This window comes from Rhinatrema bivittatum, chromosome 2 (genome assembly GCF_901001135.1).
Source record: "Rhinatrema bivittatum chromosome 2, aRhiBiv1.1, whole genome shotgun sequence".
NCBI lineage: Eukaryota > Metazoa > Chordata > Amphibia > Gymnophiona > Rhinatrematidae > Rhinatrema > Rhinatrema bivittatum.
This window is the reverse complement of record NC_042616.1, coordinates 723,057,261-723,077,327: the sequence shown is the minus strand read 5'-3', so window position 1 is coordinate 723,077,327 and position 20,067 is coordinate 723,057,261. Positions and strand designations below refer to the sequence as shown.

Here is a 20,067-nt window from a genome sequence, read left to right as displayed (position 1 = left end):
ATGGCTTTTTTAATTTCCTGAAGATTCTCTCATGAGGGGCTTTGTCAGATGCCTTCTGATTATCCAGACGCATTATATTAACTGACTCACCCTTATTTATATGCTTATTTCCTGCAGCAGAATTTTCAAAATGTTGTGGCACTTTGCATAATTTTGCATAAAGATTCAAAGCTCACTACACACACAAAAAAAAAACAGATTTTTAATTGAAAACCATTCACGATGTTTGTTTTTAAACATTTAACTATTTTCATACTTACTGCTCACCTGGAGCAGAAGTATCTTCTGTGCACTGGCCGGCTGCCAGTGCGCGCTTCCCTGGGACAGGGTCTAATGGCATCTAATGTCTTTTCAAACAAATACACATCCCTATGCATAGTTGGTTTTTGATGGTTTGGTTTGGTTTTAAACAGAGTCTAGTCAACACTAATGTTAGCATAGTTCCAATCTGCACAAAATCTTTGGCTTGTAAAACTTCTTGTGCTAAGATTAATTGAACGAATGTTTGTGTAGCTGTTAAAAGTATTGGTAGGGGTAGGCTTCCTATTAATAGGCCATATTCTGTCATTGCCATTGGCCCCATTTGCCATATAATTCAACATAAAATTGTTACTTTTTTAGTAGTGATTTGTCAGTTTCCTAAGATGGTGATCTTTATTCCCATTGTAAATTTTGGATAGGAGCCTTCAGTGAGTCACTGTGCTGTCTGCTGCTGACAGGTTCACAAACACAACACCTGTTACCAAATTCTTCTCAAATCTATCTTTGAGGGATGGCCTCTCTATGACTTGTCTGGAGAAAATCCAGCATGTTCTGGGATTAGGTGTTTTGTTTTGTTTTTGGCAAGAAGTTCTAGGCAGCTTGGAATGTGTTACTACTGTAATTTATAGAGGTGACATAGTAATGATAGGCTTGAGGCTCTTGGATCTACAGCATCATTCCCCAGCTTCAAGAATGCCATAGTACATACTTGTTACCAGAGTTTAGGAACTTCATAAGTGACTGAGAATTAGACAACTCAAGAAGTAGGCACTATCTTTTTACTTGTCTAAAGCATTTGTTCGGTTCAGCCATTGTACACTGTGCTCTAAAATTTTCAGTCTCTTGTATTCTTGCAATGTAATTTGCGGCCTGGATTCCTTGTTTGGGACCTGCTACTATCCAGAAGCTATAACTGGTTTGCCACCACTGGTGTAATATAGCTTTAGTGAGTTTAATTTACAGCTGTATTGACCAATAGGGATTTCCATTCCTGGATGTATAAGAAAAAGAAATGGTGATCAGTAAAATTAGCTCCAAATTATGTGGTTTTAAAGATTTATACGCACAGTGTGAAAATGCTTTCAGGCAATCAGAAGATCCCTGAATGCCATCCATTGTATAACATAGATTGAAAAATGGCCCAGAGGCCACATATATTTCAACTATGTTACTATGGGGCCAATTTTCAAAAAACGTTGAGCAACTAAATTTAGGCTCCTAAGTTAAGTGCCTACTTTTGTCACCTGTTTTCAGCCAAATTTAATACTCTTAAGCTTTCAGATGTAAATTCACTTTAATTTAGGAATGTAAAAGTTAGGCTCCTAAATTTAGGTCTGCTATTCATTTTCCTACTTTTAGGCACCTTAGGCCTGGATTTATCAAAATGCACTAAATATTGCCTGTGATAGAAAAAGGGGTGTGTTTTATGGTAATAGGCACTTTATTGCAATTTGTACTAATACCTATGCAATGAGCTAAGTTACCACAAATTGTGACAACTTTTTTGTACTTTCAGATAAGTGCCAGAATGTGGTATTTGAGTGAGAGAGCAAGAGAGAGAGAGAGAGAGAGAGAGAAAACCTAGCCATGATGACCTCATGCTAGATAGGTATTTATATTTCTATGGGAGGCCCATCTAGTTACTCGAGGTGAGGTTTAGGTATTAGTGTACAGGTTAGGGGCCACTTTGACATTCAAAGTGAGACGTACGAACAGAACAGTGCTCTCTAGTGAAGATTTGATGACCCTTGGAGTGAGGGCAGTCACCCAAAGATGAGATTTGTGCAATGTTCTCTCAACCTAGCTTGATGGACTCTACCTGGTTTAATATTGATGTAATGTTGGAATCTTAATGTTCCTTCGATATGTGGCTCAGTGCCTGTCTGAGTATTAGGTTGCTGTCTCTCTGTAGAGTGTCTGGGTGTGGGGATGTCTTTGTCTCTCTGTATCTGTCTGGTTATGGGGTAATTGTGTCTGTCTATTTCTGAGTATCTGTTGGTCTGGGAGTGAGGGGGTCTGGGTATGAAGAGTCTGTTTCTCTGTGTATATGTCTGGGTATGGGGTGTCTACCTCTCTGTGACTGTGTATACTATGTGTATGTGTGAGCTTATTCCTTTCAGCAACTTGAAGAGAAGCAAAATGAGGGCTTTGAGCCATTGTTTGACAGTATGCCTGCCTGGTGAATACCCTTCATGTATGTACAGTATTGTACGTGGATGTGTGGATGTGGATGTGTGGATGTGTGGATTATATATGTATGTAATATAATATATAGTAAGATACCAAAACCTCAAAACAGCACCAATATCTTCTGGGGAATTGACAATGTGATAAATCAAGTATATTAATTAATCCCCCAATGAAATTAATTTTTGCAAATATTTAATAACATTACTCTGCTCACAAGCAAGTCACAATTTAAATGGAGGAAAATTTTTTTGAAAAAGGAAAGCTGCAAAGTGTAATGAAACACCTGCAAACTACCTGTTATTGGATCAAACACAAGCAAAAATTTTTAGAAAAGTGGAGGAAGGGTTTCATATCTGAGTTTTCAACCCAACACAAGGTCTGCTCGGTTTACATATATAATCATCAACCAATCCTCCTCCACCTATAATTTGTTTTAGATTCCGTGCAACACTGGTGAAAACTGCATATTTTTTTGCATATTTTTTGCTTTTTTTTATATATGTTAAGTCAAATACACCAACTTCCTTAATTTAAAAATTTGCTTTCAAAGTCCCGACTTATCTGGTGATGTTAATCCACCCGACGTAGCTACGTTTCAGGTCCGCAATGGAACCTTTCCTCAGGGGATGTGTTCTTCTCAAACAGTCGGTGTACCACGATAGCTAGGAATGAAATGCCAAAACAATTTTTGTTCTTCTTCAAGGTGCCATAGCGCGCTCTTCCACGCTCTACAAACCTCTCACTAACGAACATGGCTTTTAACCTAGCGGCACAGATGGTTTCACAACCAATCATAACGCTCATTGCTGTGGCGTCATCACGTATTCGTTCAAACTAAGGAGCCCCAATCAAGAGCTTCATTCAACCCCTGAGGAGCTTGCGTGTTGAGAGTGAAAATCCAAAACGCCTCACGTTTATTCAACAGACTTTCGCGGTCCCCTCCTCTAACAGTTACAGGTGTATGATCTATAACTGTCCATTTCAATGTACTGTACAAATGACCATACTGATCACAATGTGTGACGATTGGGGCAGTTAATGTAGAAGTATTCAATTTTGATTTGTGTTCGTACAACCTCACTCTGATCTTGCGGGTGGTCCTGCCTATGTATACCCTAGGGCAAGGACAAATGATTGCATAAACGACATGATCAGAATTGCATGTTGTGTTATGTTTGCGGTGTACATGATACCCTGTCACCGGTTCCTGCCAACTTATGCCCTCAATACAATTCAAACAATGAAAACATTGACCACACTTGTGATGTCCTGTGATTGAAATCTGTGGATTTATAGAAAATTGAGCATGTACAAGTTTATCTTTGATGTTAGCGCCACGCGTGGTGACGATGAGCGGTGTTTCTTTGAAGATATCATGTAATGCTAATACATGCCAATGGCGGCGTATTGATGACGAGATTATGTTTGTAGCCACTGATTGTTTCAAAACACAAACAAGCTGTGGACTTTCTTTCAAAGGTTTATACTGTAATAAGCTTTGTCTGTCCGAATATTTCGCCCTTTTGTAAGCTTTCTTGATTGCTGATCTTGGATATCCACGTTCCAAAAATCGATCACGCAGAATCGCTGCTTGAGTTTCAAAATTACTCATGGTAGAGCAAATGCGCTTCGCGCGAAAAAACTGACTTGCAGGCAACCCGCATAAATAGTAACACAGCATGGGGACCCCCAACCAATTGCATGAATGGAAGGGAGGCTGCAGCTGAAAATGTTTACTTATCCCTGCCATGGTATATGCTAGTCACTGAATAAAATTGGTTTTATGATTTCTTGGTTTCTGTTGCCTGTGTGTCTGGCATATTGGGGTAGTCAGAGGCTAAACTGTTAGGTGTATACCAATTAAAAAGTATTATGCTTATTCATTAAAGGTTTTATTCCTACTGATGAGTGATGCAAGAGGACACTACAAATTAGCTGCACATGCATATCATTCATGTGTAGCAAAAAAGTAGACAATATATTGATGGTATAGAAAACTGACAAATAAATATGTATTTATATGTGCACACATGCACATACACACATATGTAATGTGTTCACATATATACATATGTTACTAGTGTGTATCAAATCTAGTATGAACAGTTATTTCATTAGGAAATTGACACTGCTTTTTAAATCGACCTCTGGTTTCTCTTTTGATTCTGCAATGTTTCCTGTGTAAGACAAATGCAGACTACAACTCCCACGCACAGGAACCAGCATGCATCAAGCAGAATGCTTTTGCAGCCCAGCGTGGATAAGGAAGCTCTCTGCCTGAACGGATTCTGGTTCCTGAAGAGCCTGTTCAGAGCAGTAAACAGCAGTCACACGGTGGGCGGTGAGTCAATCAATGCAGAGCAGACATTTATTACAGGCAGGTTTTAATTCTGTATTCTCTAAAATTCAGGGGTGGGATTGGGGTGAGGCATATTTTGATAAAGCTTGCATGGAAGGAATATTAACTGTCTCTTGTCAGTACCATGTACACATTAACAAAATACACATCTCGTTGTACTTTTTAACGGTGGCATTGAAATGGTTGGATTAGTACAAGTTCGAAACTTGGGAGTAGTAGCACCAGTCATCAAGGTTTCACCATTGCTACTGTAACATTTGCTCATCTTTCATAAACATTCATAATGCTTATGTGTATCCACCTATGTACACATTGGTACATCTCGTGCTTGTATCTGAGCTGGGTGAGAGATCAGGAAGTCCAAGCTGAGAATTGTTAAAGTAGAGAGAGGGGAGAGGGATAGCTGACTATTGCCAGATGTCTCGTATATATTGTACATGTTCTATGCATGTTAACTATGATGTTATTTGAGCTTGTCCCACTACACCAGTGCCTCATTGTGTTGTGCAGTCTGTTTTATATTTCCTTGTTTTCAAATCATGCCACTGTTTAGTTGCAGCTTCTAAAAGACTGAGCACAAGGTAATCAACCACCTCATCCTGTCCATGTCCCTTCCACCTTGTTTCACTTTTGTACCTGTCTATCTTTCCTGGCCTTTAAAAAATAAGTGCCACATTGCAGACTTTAAAAGAGATGAAGACATAGTTTGAGAACTGTCAGTAATATCACCGCAAAGGAAACTTTAATGACTTTTCTGATTGAGGTTTTTGGCTGTTTGGATCTTAGCATACTTTAAGGACAGCATTAGTTTGTAGAACAATTAGAATTTAGAATTTCTTTCTGGTTGAAGAGTGAATCTGAACTTTAGGAGAGCGGGTTATAAGCTAAATACTCAGCTATGACGTACAGTGCCGACTGCTAAAATAATGTGCCTGCTGTAGCCAGCCATGGAGAAACCAGAAGCTACTTCCCTGTAACATAATGGAGGCACTGTAGTGCTAGGTTCCCATGGCTGCCTCTCAGATCAGCCGTATGAGTCCACTTCACTTTGCTGTAGAACTGTAGTGAGTGAACTCAGGGGCAAGAATCAGAGTTTTTTTTTACACAGTTAAATGGCGAATAAAAAACTTTTTGGTTATTGCCTCTGCTCCACCCACGCCCTGTTCACAGTGGGCTGGATTTTAAAAGGGTTACGCGTGAAACCGGCCTTACGCTCGCCGGGCCTATTTTAAAAAGTCCCGGCGGCGCACGTAAATCCCCAGGACGCATGTAAGTCCCGGGGTTTTACTCAAGAGGCGGTCTGGGGGTGGGGCAGGGGCAAGGCCAGAGGCCTCTGACAGAGCAGCCATTGCCGCTATGTTGGAGGATCGCTTGCCGGCAAGCAAAAGGTAAGATAATTTTTGGGGGGTTAGAATAGGGCTAGGGGGAGGAAGGTTAGGGGAAGGGGTGGGAAGCTTAGGTTAGGGGGAAGGGAACAGGGAAAGGCAGCGCGGCTCGGCTCACGCAAGGTGCATAATTGTGCACCCCCTTGCGCTCGCCGACCCCCGATTTTATAACTTGCGCGCCTGCGCGCACATGTTATAAAATCAGGCATACATGTGCGTGTGCCGGGTAGCGTGCGCACATGTAGGCCGCGCGCGCTTCTTTTAAAATCTACCCCAGTGTGTGTACTTCCCCCCCCCCCTGTACAATAAAGGGCCGTGGACAGGTTGGGAGAGGAAAAGAATATGCAAAGATTTCTTTTTTAAATCTCCCTGTCTATTTTATAGTGCATACTGTGTAGCTTCTTGAATGCAGGCACAAAGTACGTGGATACTTTATATCTGCATTTTGCACATCAATGGGATTTTCAAAGGAGTTTCTTTTGCAGTCTCACCAGAGTGCAAGTTCTGCAGGGACTATCTTTGCTCTCTGTACAATGTTCAAAATATGCCAGCATTAAATGCAGCTAATCCACATAGTTCAACTGTCTTGTCCCAAGAGTTTGCACAGAAACAGCATGCGACAGCAGATAAAGACTGCAAAGCCCATCTAGTCTGCTTATTTTCCCTCCCCTCATCTTGCCACTGCTAAGATCCCTTTGACTTCCTGCACCATTTTATCCTTCCCCCTCCCTCCGCATTTGGGAGGTTGTTCCATGCATCCTTAACTTTTTCTGTGAAACTCTCAGGCTGAGTTTTATCACAGAGGTTGAGTGGCTTGCAGAAGCCTCACAGGTTTGTATTCTGCAAAAGTCGGAAGTGTGCACAAAATTATGCACATCTCCACATAGCAAACTTGACTGAACCCCGAGTCAGCAGTCTAAGAAGGAACCACTGAGGCTGCACACACATACTGTAGCTCCTAATACTTTGCCAGTTATACAAGGCTTACATTTTTAAAACTGGATCTTCAGTTTCATGACTCTGATCCCTGATTACTGTGGGGTCAATGTTTAAGCCACTGAGGAGCACAGATAAACAGTTAATTTTAATGCATTATCTTTAGACTTTTTTTTTTCCTGCTAAACCTAACTGGCTTTAGTTTGCAGTCAAAAATGTTCCTATATCTAGATGGTCAAAATTGTTTAATCATTACGCTTTTAACATTTACATCAAGAAAGAATTCTGAATAAGAAAACCAGCAACCATCAAATCAATCATTACATACAAATATAAAAGCAATTAAACTTAACCTCCCAAGTCCCAATATGGTTCAGGTCCAAAAAAGAAAACCGTAGAGACTGGTAACAATGAATATCACAAAAAATAAAATTCACATACTCTGGCACCCCCCCCCCCCCCCCCCAAAACACTTGCCATAAGGGCAGGAGAAAAAGTACACGTGAACTCACATGATTTTTTTCTTTTTCTCTCTCTTTCTGCAGGTACATTTTTTTAAATCAAGATGGGGAAGCAGAACAGCAAGCTTCGTCCTGAGGTCATGCAGGATTTGCTGGAAAGCACAGACTTTACAGAGCATGAGATCCAGGAGTGGTACAAAGGTTTCCTAAGAGACTGCCCAAGTGGACATTTATCCATGGAAGAGTTTAAGAAAATATATGGAAATTTTTTCCCATATGGAGATGCTTCCAAATTCGCAGAGCATGTATTCCGCACTTTTGATGCTAATGGAGATGGAACAATAGATTTTAGAGAATTTATCATAGCATTGAGTGTAACTTCTAGAGGTAAACTGGAGCAGAAGCTGAAGTGGGCATTCAGCATGTATGACCTGGATGGAAATGGGTACATCAGTAAATCAGAAATGCTGGAAATAGTACAGGTAATGGTCTCTTATTTGATTTGTTCATTACTCTACCTAATCGTAAATTGAGCATATACTGATCAGAATGATGGTAATAGAGAAGTATTGATAGCTGAAAAATGTTGTTGTAAGGCAACCAGTTTCTTATATGGAGGTACAAAAATGATCTCCCATGCCACATTCACTAAGAATGGGAGTAATTGTTTCTGATGATTTTAAGGTGACCAGACAGGTGGATAAAGTGATGGTAAAACCCAAAAAGATGCATAGGGACAGGAATGGTCAGCAGAAAAAGGGAGATGATATTGCCCCTGTATAGAGTCCTGGTTAGACCTCACTTGGGATACTGTGTATAATTCTTGAGACCGCACCTTCAAAAGGATATAAACAGGATGCAGTTGCTCCAGAGGGTGGCTGCTAAAAGGGTCTGTGGTCTTCATAAGAACATAAGAAGTTGCCATACTGGGTCAGACCAAGGGTCCATCAAGCCCAGCATCCTGTTTCCAACAGTGGCCAATCCAGGTTACAAGTACCTGGCAAGTACCCAAACATTAACCAGATTCCATGAGGATAGACTTAAAGTTCTAAACATGTATACCCCTAGAGGAAAGGTGAGATAGAGGAGATATGATAGAGACATTCAAATGATTCCATGCTTGTGAGCCTTTTTCAACAGAAAGGGGGCTCTAGAACGAGTGGTAATGCGATGAAAGGGGGTAGACTCAGGAGTAATCATAGGAAATATTTCTTTACAGAGAGGGTGATGGATATGTGAAATGGCCTCCCAGTGGAGGAGGTGGAGACAATAACACTATCTGAATTCAAGAAAGCATGAGATACATACAGGGGAACTCTAAGGACGTGATGGGAATTATAAAGATAAATTAATTGGATGAATAGACAGATTAGGTGTGCCATACAGCCTTTTTCTGCCATCATGTTTTTATATTTCTATATAATGTTCTTATTCGGGTTGAAATTAAACAGTAAGTCATGACATGGTGTGTGGTGTTAGTAAATAATAGCACGCCTTATGTGTTTTGTGAGGCATGCAACTTTTCAGTCAAATAAGGAATGCCAATTCCCAGCAATATTGCATACTCAAATGCCTGATGGCAATCAAAATTGTTGAGCGTTTGTCTTTATCTCTCCTGCCCCTTTTTTCTCTTTAGAGTTCCTATGTGTGCTGGGATATCAGTTAGATTTCCATCCTAGTATGATACAGTCTTTTGGCAGGTTCAGCCCCTGTAATCCACCCCTGCTAGGGCAGCACAGTTTATAAAAGTCTCCTCTTGTGCACTGGAAATAACCGCGTTCTGATTAGCTGCTATTTATGGTAAAAGAACTGACATCAGCTGAGAAAAAAAGCAGTGCATATAAATTGCTGTTTAAAAAGCATACTGAGTGCTGAATACTTTTGAAGCGCTGATCTTGACGAGCAGTTTTCATCTTGAAAGCCCTCCAGCAGCAGATGATAGTAATGTCCATTATTGAAATGCTGTTAGTTTTTGAGTGCAGTGTAGATTGTTGCTATTGAGCCACAATTTGAAAATATACATCAGAATTCTAATGCATCTTGCCAAGATGCATGTGTTGATAAGACTAGGGTGCTCTTGCATATTTGTCATGTGCTTACACCCAATATTAGATTTCATTTGCTCACAAAAAAAAAAAAAAAAAAGATTTTTTTTTAATTTGATGCCCGGGCATTAAAATATATGTTGGTTTGGTTAGGGCTGGTGTAAAAAAAAAAAAAAAAAGATTTTATTATGACTCTGTTCATTACAAGGTGTAAAATTCATATCTGCAGGCAGATGAGGGCTGTAAGGCCCTTCTACTCTTCTCAGGTTCCTTTATTAGTGCAATACTGTAGAGCCCACTTGATCTATGAATTTACCTTTACTTCTTCACAATTAAGGATTCACTGGGCTTATCCCATGCTTTATTGAATTCTATTAGTGTTTATGCTTCTAACATCTCTACTGGAAGGCCGTTTCATGTATTCGCCATCCTTATCTGTAATAAAATATTTCCTAATGTTACTCCTCGGTCTAATGCCCTTGAGCCCCTTATCATGACTTCTTGTTCTAGAACTTTCTTCCCAGTGCAAAGTTCAGCAGCAGGTAAAGTCCTTTGAAAGTAAACAAAACCAGCACAGAAGATCCACACTTCTGGAGGGTATGTGTGAATAGAAAACAGTCCATAAGGCCTTTTCAGCACAATGTCCTATAGAAGTAGCGAGTTGACTACGGTAACTAGGCCTGATTGAAAATGGTCTTCTGCCTGGGTAAAATATGTTCAAGCTTTTATGTGCGCACTCTTAGCCAGCCTGAGGGGGAAGCATTCCTAGGGGCATGGTGACAACAAGACAGGGAGACAGCGGGCATAGCTCTGATTTTCAAATGCTCAGACTTTGTCTTCCAGTACATTTTTTGCCCGTAGAAAAAGCGGATGCGAAGTTCGCAGATACTTTGTGCCACCCAGAGTCAATTTTCAAAGGGAATCAACCCACAGAGTTTCTCTTTGAAAATTAGCTACCAGGCTTATGGGTGCAAGATACCTGTAGCCTTTGTAGCTATACGGGCTGTCTAAAAATTGCCATCTAAATGGGCATTGCCCAACTAGAGAAGGCTGACTTCATGCCAAAGATGTTCTGTCTCATCCTCATTGGCACATAGCTCTCTATGCCTTACATCTTCCATGACTAACAGCGCTCATCAACATAAACTGACGGTCATTTCAGCTCCTGCAAATAGTCCCATGCTACATGTAGACCTTTTCCCAAATTTTTCTGGTCCACAGGGCCTCACTTAGAGAGGTCATGGGCTCTGTACACATATTTCCAGGTTCTTCCCACAAAGGCAGAGGAAAGAGTCAATCTTTCAAGGCCTATATGGGGTTTTTTTTTCCTATCTGGAGCTCCTCTGTACACTGTTGTAAAAAAACAAAACAATACCCAAACTCCACACTGTAGCTGATATTCAGAAATAAAATCCTTTACTGTAGGCTTGATTTACTGGAATACAAAAATCAAAGTAGGCACACTATGATTTATATATTTTATTGTGTGCTATTGGTTATGCTTTATGAAATTGTGCATGTTTTTCTGTATATCGTGTTGGGCAGTTCTTTAAAATTGGGGAAGAGCTTAATAAGAATTCTAAATAAATAAATACATATATAAATAAATAATGAGCACAATCAGGACATAAAAAGAAATTCCATTAAGCAGCGCAGTCTTAATGGCAAGCCCACACACCCAGGCAAGTAGGTACTCTAGGTCCAGCACATCCTGCCTAGGCATTTCTCCTGATATCTGCTCCTCTGGATGCAGCCCTGTCTCTCTCTTTCTCTGTCTTCCTCTAAACAAAAGCAGATGAGTCTCTTGCTGATTCCATTTTTCAGACAGTAACTCTTGGGACCTTTCCTGTGTTAGGCAAACCCCTCTTTCACTAACTCTCTGAAGAAACCCCTCTTAGCAAAGAGAGTATAGAACCTAACCCCCCCTCTTCTTAAAAATCGCTTCCTTTTCCTTTCAGCATATCTCAGGAATCTACTCTTGGACCCCAAGAAAGATCCTCCTTAGTCCTGAAGGCCAGGGAACCCTAATCTTGGGCCCCAGCCACTTTCCTAGCAGGCCGATACAGTACAGTGTGCTCCGGTGGAGCGCACTGTTAACCCGCATTTGGACGCGCGTTTTTGACGCGCTAGCTTTACCCCTTATTGAGTAAGGGGTAATAGTGCGTCGAAAACGCGCGTCCAACCCCCTTGAAACTAATAGCGCCCGCAACATGCAAATGCATGTTGATGGCCCTATTACTTATTCCCGCGTGATACAGAAAGTAAAATGTTCAGCCAAGCCGCACATTTTACTAACGCCTGCCCAAAGGTAGGCGTTAATTTCTGCCGGCACCGGGAAGTGCACAGAAAAGCAGTAAAAACTGCTTTTCTGTGCACCCTCCGACTTAATATCATGGCGATATTAAGTCAGAGGTCCCAAAAGTAAAAAAAAATTTAAAATTGGCCCGCGGGTCGGAAGACGGACACTCTTTCCGAACCCGTGGCTGTCAGCGGGTTTGAGAACCAACGCTGGCAAAATTGAGCATCAGCTGTCAAACCCGCTGACAGCCACCGCTCCTGTCAAAAAGGAGGCGCTAGGGACGTGCTAGTGTCCCTAGCGCCTCCTTTTACCGCGGGCTCTAATTTGCATAGGCCACCCTCCTGAATCACGCGCCCAGGAGAGTGGGCACTCGCCTGCTCTCCCGCGTGTTTTTCTGAATCAGCCTGTAGGATAGTAGACACCTTCCAGCTCCTCTCTGTAGAGAGAGATACCCTCTAAGACCACACCCCCTTGGAGGGAGAGACCTGAAGAACCCTGAACTATGAGGACACAGAAGATTTGTCAAACTCGTGACACCTCCCACTTGGGAGTGTCAGACCTCCTCTACCATTCCTACTCTACTCTGACATCACATTCAGTATTTGTGGAGACACTGATGCCTAATAGTAAGGGATGGTTTTGGGACACTCATACATATGCATCAGAATCTTCACAGACTGAGGGACAGTAATTTTATTACTGAGTGGGTATGTATTCTTTCAAAATTCCCATGTAAGTACCCTGGTATGCAAACAAACTTACCAACACAAATTCAATCTTGATCTATCAAGGGTATAACTTGTGCAGGTTAAGTTACATGCATACTTTTTATTATAAATTGTATATGTGTAAATCACAACTCCAGCCCCTGAGAACCAGTGTACATAAAATTATGCAAGGAATCAAGTTACACATGGAATTCCCAAGCTGCATTTTTTGACCCAAAGTTAGCTACACCTCAAGAGCGTAGCTAACTTTCCCCAGTTGCACTGGGACACTAACATGTGATCCAGTGCTCCTGGGGGCCAGAGCAGTCCAAAGAATCCTCCCCTACCCAAGTATTCTAATCCCCTCCTCCCCCTTGAGGTTGAGAGACTCCCAGGGAATAAGAATAAGAACTGAAGAACTGATGAAACTCCTTTCATAAAAGATTGTTGAAGGTCATCCACAAGGGAGACCACTACAATCTCCACGGTTTGTCCCATCCTGAATTCTGCCATCCTGAATCCTGATTGATATGTGTCTAGCACAGGGGTAGGCATCTTTTTTGAAGTGGTGTGCCAAGATTTAAATGGGGGTAAATAACTCTGGTCCTTGAGTACAACAAGCCCGTCTGCACCCTGATCTACCAGATTCCTTTCACACAACTCTTCAATATTAATTTTGACATTTTTTTTCAGTTAAAATATTTGAGTTATGTAAAAATATGATTGAAATTGATATATTTTTCCCCATGTAAAAACAAAATTATAAAAAGGAGATTATAAAAATGTCTCTCACACCCTCCACCCTCCTCGTCAATCCATCCCCTATAGATCCCCCAAACCAATGTCATGTTCACCAGCCTGATTATAAAGCAGCACTAAGAAAGGGGCTACATCACATGCAAATTTTTGAAGAAATCTATTGAGTACCCATCAGGACCCAGGCATTTCCCTCCTGGCAACGCCATCGTTGCTTTCTGTAATTCAATCAAGGAAATAGGAGCTGCAAGCATTCCTCTCTGATCTGCAGTCATCAGAGCAAACCCAGCTAATTTAGAAAGCTCTTAATAGAGTCCACAGCAGCAGGAGCTGAATCATTGTATAGTCAAGAGAAGTACTCTACAAAACGTTTCTCAGTTTCCTCAGGGTCTACTGTAGTTCACCTGTTCGACCATTTAATGGTCAAAATATGAGATCTCCCAGCCTTCTTTTTAACTGTCCTTGCCAGAAAGGCTCTAGCTTTGTCACCATGTTGGTAAAATGTCAGTTTGACATATTTAAGGGCTTTTTCAACCTTACTCATCTCCAAAGAACTTAGGTCTCTTCTGCAGTTTTTAGATGAACGGTCATTTTTGAGCCGTGCCTCTAGCACTTTGATTTTGTCCATAATGTTATCTACCTTTTTCTTATTCTCTTTTTTTGAGGAAACTGGCATAACTAATCTTTTTCCCCCTGAAACAGGCCTTAAATGTCTCCCATCTCAAGGCAAGCGTATAATCAGTCTCTGGATTGTGCCTTTTTGAGAAGATTTGGCACATGCTTGTGCCCCCAACATATCCGTATTCATTCACCTGTGAAATGCCCAGGTTTTACAGGGGCCCAAGATTAGGGTCCCTTCCACCCGGGAGTAATCAGAGATTGTACTATCCTGAATTCTGGGCACAAACTGGCGTACATGAAAAGTAGTCTAGCTGGCTGTACATATTGGGGTAGATTTTCAAAAAGCGCGCCTTCGTGTACTTTTGTTGGCGCATCAGGCGCAAACAAAAGTACGCTGGATTTTAGTAGATACGCGCGTAGCCGCACGTATCCACTAAAATCCTGGATCGGCGCGCGCAAGGCTGCCGATTTCGTGTAGCCAGCGCACGCCGAGCCGCGCAGCCTGCCGCCGTTCCTTCCAAGGCCGCTCCGAAATCGGAGCGGCCTCGGAGGGAACTCGCTTTCACCCTCCCCTCACCTTCCCCTCCCTTCCTCTATCTAACCCACCCCCCCGGCCCTATCTAGACCCCCCCTACCTTTGTCGGGGGATTTACGCCTCCCGGAGGGAGAAGTAAATCCCCGCGCGCCAGCAGGCCTCTAGCTCGCCGAGACGGGACCTGGGGGCGGTTCCAGAGGGCGCGGCCACGCCCCCGGACCGCCCCAGGCCGAAACCACACCCCCGGGCCCGCCCCCAAAACACCGCGTCCCGCCCCCAAAACGCCGTGCCGATCCGACACGTCCCCGACACGCCCCCAACATGCCCCCCTCGAAAAACCCCGGGACTTACGCGAGTCCCGGGGCTCTGCGCGCGCCGGTAGGCCTATGGAACATAGGTGCACCGGCGCGCAAGGCCCTGCTCGCGTAAATCCGCCCCATTGTGCCGTGGCAAATAGAACGTTCAGTCTCTCTTTCTGTCAAATGATGGGTGTGCCATATGTCAGTAAAAGTAAAAGTATGCATAAGATCTTTGGTACTCGACACCACGGGGACCCCGGTCTTTGCCAAAGATGTTTTGTCTAAAAGAGAATCAGGACATACATTCCGGTCTATGCCAAACATAATTGTTCAAAACCAAACACTGCTATGGTATCTGTTAGGGCTTCATAAAACTCTGTTTGCTCATAGTTTGGGCAGTACACATTTGCCAAAGTAAAACGTATAGACTGCAGTGTAAACTCCAAAATAATTGCCTTCCTTCCCCTTCTGTGTCTGCTCGACGCCGGTGTACAGGTAAAGGAAGGTATTTGTCTATCAGAACACACCCTCCTACTTCTGGAGTTATAAGAAGAATAGAAATTGGCCCACCCTTTCTTCTTTTAGTTTATCGTGTTCTCGGTCTGTCAAGTGCGTCTCCTGAAGCACTAGAATCTGAATCTTGTTTCTATGTGCAAATTGTAAAATACACTTCTGTTTAATAGCGGAAGATATCCCCCTGACATTCAGGGAGACACATTTGACCAGGTCTGTCGTAGCTTAACTCTAATTCCTATGAAAAATAAAATATTAATGTCACGAGGAATAAAATAACAGTACCTATGTACTTTGTCACTTCCCCAGTACCCTGACATTTCTTAGTTGCACGTACCACAATACATATGGCTTATGTTGCATGTCTGTTACAAACAAAAAAATCATTTAACTGTTTAGCATGCCTTTTATTTCCCCCTCTTACCTTATCCCTTAATAAACCCCAAACCCACATACTCCCCTTCTTTATTAAACAACAACTTGTTAACACATTTTCCCTTCCATAACCCCAAACCTCCCGCTCCCCCCCCCCCCCCCCCGAAGTGCCCGAAAACTCTCTGGTGGGTTCACTCCAGGACTGAATGAGCCCAGCATAATACCCACAAACGCCTCTGTCCTGCCAAGACTGCAGACTCCCGTTACCCCTTTCCCCAGTCCGCCCCATCTCCAAAGTGTGCCAAGGAAAGTGCAACTATATTCAGCAAGAAGAATGTTGAACTGAATTTTATATTCCTTCCTGTACATACTTCTCTGCTGCTACAATTCTTTCAAAAATTAAGGGTTTCTCATCTGCAAATACATTCATTTTAGCAGGATACAGAATTGCCTATTGCAGGCTCAGCCATTGCAGCTCCTTCTTTACTTCCGCAAACTCTTGGTACCTTTTTTGCAGCTCGACAGAGAAGTCAGGGAATATCAGAATCTTACTGCCTTGATAGTTAAGAGATTTAGCCTCCTTAGCGGCATTCAGTATTTTTCTCTTATCGTCAAAATTGTGCAATTTGATAATCACTGACCTCAGGCGATTTCCCCTTGCCATGCAGTGGCATCAGCGATCTGTGTGCTCTATCAATTTAACAGATCCTTTGAGAGCATTCAAAGGCCAAAAGATCCGGCAGCCATTTTGAAAAGAAACATCTCTTCCCTCCACCTTTTCAGGGAGGCCAATCACCCTAATATTGCAGCGGCAAGATTGATTTTCAAGATCGTTGACCTTATTAACTAATCCACCAATTAAACATGTCATTCAATCGACTTTTGCACGGACTGCGGTAAACAATATATTGAGGTCAGTAATCCTGGATTCGGCCTCTTATATTTGATTGGTGTTCTCATGTATTGTCTGAACAAGATTAGTAACTTTGTCCACAAAGATATTGAGCCGATTATCTAATTTTTGTGCAATCTTATCAGCGAAGCTTTACATTAGCCGTATTATGTGAGGAGCCTCAAAATCTTGTGTTTCCCCTTCATCCTCTGTGGATCTATGTAAAGGCATTATGGTATTCTCAGTTCTGTTCTTTGTTCCTTTCCAAATAATTCCTAACATTCTATTTGTCTTTTTTGACCAATGTTGCACACTGAGACAAAGATTTCAAGGTATTATCCATAAAGACTCTAAAGGGCGAATTTTTAAAGGGCTGCGCACGTAAAAATCAGGACTTGCGAGCGTGTCTGGGCCGTGCGGGCGCTGCGTGCATTTTCAAAAGTGCCCAGCCACGTGTATAGGTCCCAATACACACAAAGTACACAAATGCCATGCCCTGAAAAAGGGGTGGGCCGGGGGGGGGGGGGGGGGGGGTATGGTCTAGGCAGGGAGGGGCAGGGTGGGACAGAGGCCGGCCGGAACAGCAGCCATTAGCCGCTGTCCCAGGGAAGCGTGCACTGGCAGCCGGCCGGCATGTGCAAACTACTTCTGCTCGGGAGGAGCAGTAAGTAGAAAAATAAAAGATTTTCGGGTAGCTAAGTAGGGGTTAGGGGTTGGGGTGGAGACGGGAAAGGAAGGAAGGTTAGGCAGGGGGTAGGGAAGTTCCCTGCCAGTCCGCTCCTTAACTGGAGCGAATTGGAAGAGAACTTGGGGAAGGCCCAATTGCGTCACTGCGCGTAATTTATAAAATTTCCCCCCTGCGTGTGCCGCTCATACATGCGCATGCCGATTTTAAAATCCGCGCGCATGTGCGAGCGGCCAATGGATTTTATAACATGCGCATGCTCCTTTTAAAATCTACCCCTCAGGTTCTTTTCCTGGGTATTGACTTCTAATATGGAACCCAGCATCGTGTACCTGTAATTGGGATTATTTTTCCTTATGTGCATTACTTTGCATTTATCCATATTAAATTGCATCTGCCATTTAGATGCCCAATCTCCTCGTCTCACAAGATCCTTCTGCAGTTCCTAACAACTGCTGCTGTTTTAAAGACTAAAAACAATTTGGTGTCATCTGAAAATCTGGTCTAGATCATTTATGAATATGCTAAATAGCACAGGCCCCTTTATAGACCCTGGGGCACTCCACTAACAACCTTTCTCCATTTGGAAAGCTTACCATTTAGTTAATCCACAATAGGATACTGCCTCCTATCCCATTACCTCCAAATTTCCTGAGATGTCTCTCCTGAGGGACTTTGTCAAATACCTTCTGAAAATCCAGATACACTATATCAGTCAGCTCAGCTTTGACTGCATGTTTATTTATATATTCAAAAAAATTGGTAAATTGGTAAGGCAAGACTTACCTTTGCAAAATCCATGTTAACTCTTACCCATTAAACCATGTCTAACTATGGGATCAGTATTTTGTTTAGCTTCTACCATTTTGCCCAGCACTGATGTCAAGCTCACCAGCCTATAGTTTCCCAAATGACTTCTGGAGCCCTTTTTAAAAATCGGCATCACATTTACCACTTTCCAGTCTTCTGCTACAATAGTTGTTTTAAATGATAGGTTGCAAATCATCAGAAACAAGTCTGAAATTTAATGTTTGAGTTCTTTCAGAAGTCTGGAGTGAATGCCATCCAGTCCCAGTGATTAGTTATCCTTTGGCCTGTCAATCTGATGTATTACATTCTCTAGTTTTACAGTGATTTTGTTTAGTTGCTCAGGGTCATCACTATCAAAAAGCTTTTCTGGTTTGGGCATGACCCTGACATCCATTAAAGACTGAAACGCCAAATAGTTTGACAGGTTTAACCTTTGTATAGCAAATCCATTCTATGTGTAGGATAGGTATCAACAATATTAAATCAGTAAAAAGCCAGGAAGAGGAGAAAACTGGTCAAAAGTGTTGGCATAGAGAGACATTTAAACTAGTTGAACTACAGACTTTAATATCAATTAGTATGAATGAAAATTTGTGTAGGAAGATCATTTGTTTTAGTTCATTAATTGAAGCAATTATTTGCATATTTCTTGTCCGTTTAAAAATTAAATGATTAGATTATTAGAAAAATCAATTTCTGGATAAAACAAACCATGTACTTTGAATTATGATGTGATAGATATGGGTACAATATGAATTTCTAAGTCATTTGTGAATATTACAAATCTTCTACAGTACTGACTGTGGCATGCTACTTACTGTATATGTTCAATAAGGCACATCCCCTTTTTAAATCACTCACTGGTTACGCTTATGTGACCAGTTTTCAATCCATTTAAATATTTTCCACTAACTTGATTTGGTATACTTATTTTTTTTTAAACAGAAGTACCAATTGCCTGAATCAACTCCTGAACCTAGAGAATATCTGAAATTAATGCTGACAGATTTTACAATACGTGAATAGGCTTATGTGTAGTCCTTCAGATCTTGAAGCCTTTTTTTTTAAATACTGTTATTGTGGGCATCCTGAACCTCCCCTCCCTATTTGACAATTGGCAGTTCATTTATAATTTCATGTATTATCCTCCTTTTTTGTTACATGGTGAAGCAAGCTACCATTTCAAATGATTGCCATTATAAATACTGGTTTGGGCTCCATTATTCTTTTCAACTCTCAAGGGAATCAGTTCCTATCAAGCACTCCATTCACACTAATCTTTTAAAATTTTCTACATTTATTTTTCAGAGGAATCTGTTTATATTGGCTTATTAAAATCTTTTCTTCTTTGAATTTTTTCTTGTTTGCTTTTTATCCTACAAAATTCAGATTAAGTCCTGCTCTCCGAATGTTCACTAAACTTTTTTTCTCTTTGAAGACATTAGTAACTCTCCCATTAATTAGATCTCTATCAACTTTGAGATTTACTAGATCAGTTCACATATTCATGTCTGAATCATCAATATCCTCACTCAAATCTGGTTTTAAGACACTTCAGGACAATGTAAACAATAACAAATGGAATATAGTGAAACTAAAACTGGCAATCTAAAATGCCTTAATGCAAATGTTGGAATAACAAGAAAAAAAAATGGAGGCTTCTAAATGAGATTTGAGAAATAGCAAATCTAAGAGGACCATGACAGAGTAATTCTCATATGTGCAAAATATGATGAAATCCTCTGTTCAGTGTGAGAAGGCAGTCAAAAATTCAAATAGCATATTAGGAATTATTTAGAAAGGAATAGTGAAGAGACCTGAGATCATATTGCCTCTGTATAGAATTATGGTGCAACCACACCTTGAGTATTTTGCGCAGTTCTAAATATCCCATTTCAAAAATGATATAGCAGAAGTACAGTAGTGAAGGTACAGAGA

At 41.5% G+C, this 20,067-nt stretch overlaps 1 protein-coding gene across 6 annotated transcripts in view; it reads left to right on the top strand.

Moving 5' to 3' along the window:
- Positions 1 to 20,067, top strand: part of NCALD (neurocalcin delta) — a 757,024-nt gene that overhangs the window by 706,748 nt on the left and 30,209 nt on the right. For 5 of the 6 annotated variants that reach the window (XM_029591831.1, XM_029591833.1, XM_029591830.1 and 2 more), the window contains one exon: positions 7,677 to 8,074. In XM_029591831.1, coding sequence (XP_029447691.1) covers positions 7,697 to 8,074 — 378 coding nt within the window. In that variant the 5' untranslated portion in view covers positions 7,677 to 7,696. Of the gene's footprint in view, positions 1 to 4,691; positions 4,793 to 7,676; positions 8,075 to 20,067 lie in introns of those variants that run through there. The other variant, XM_029591832.1, reaches the window with a different exon arrangement.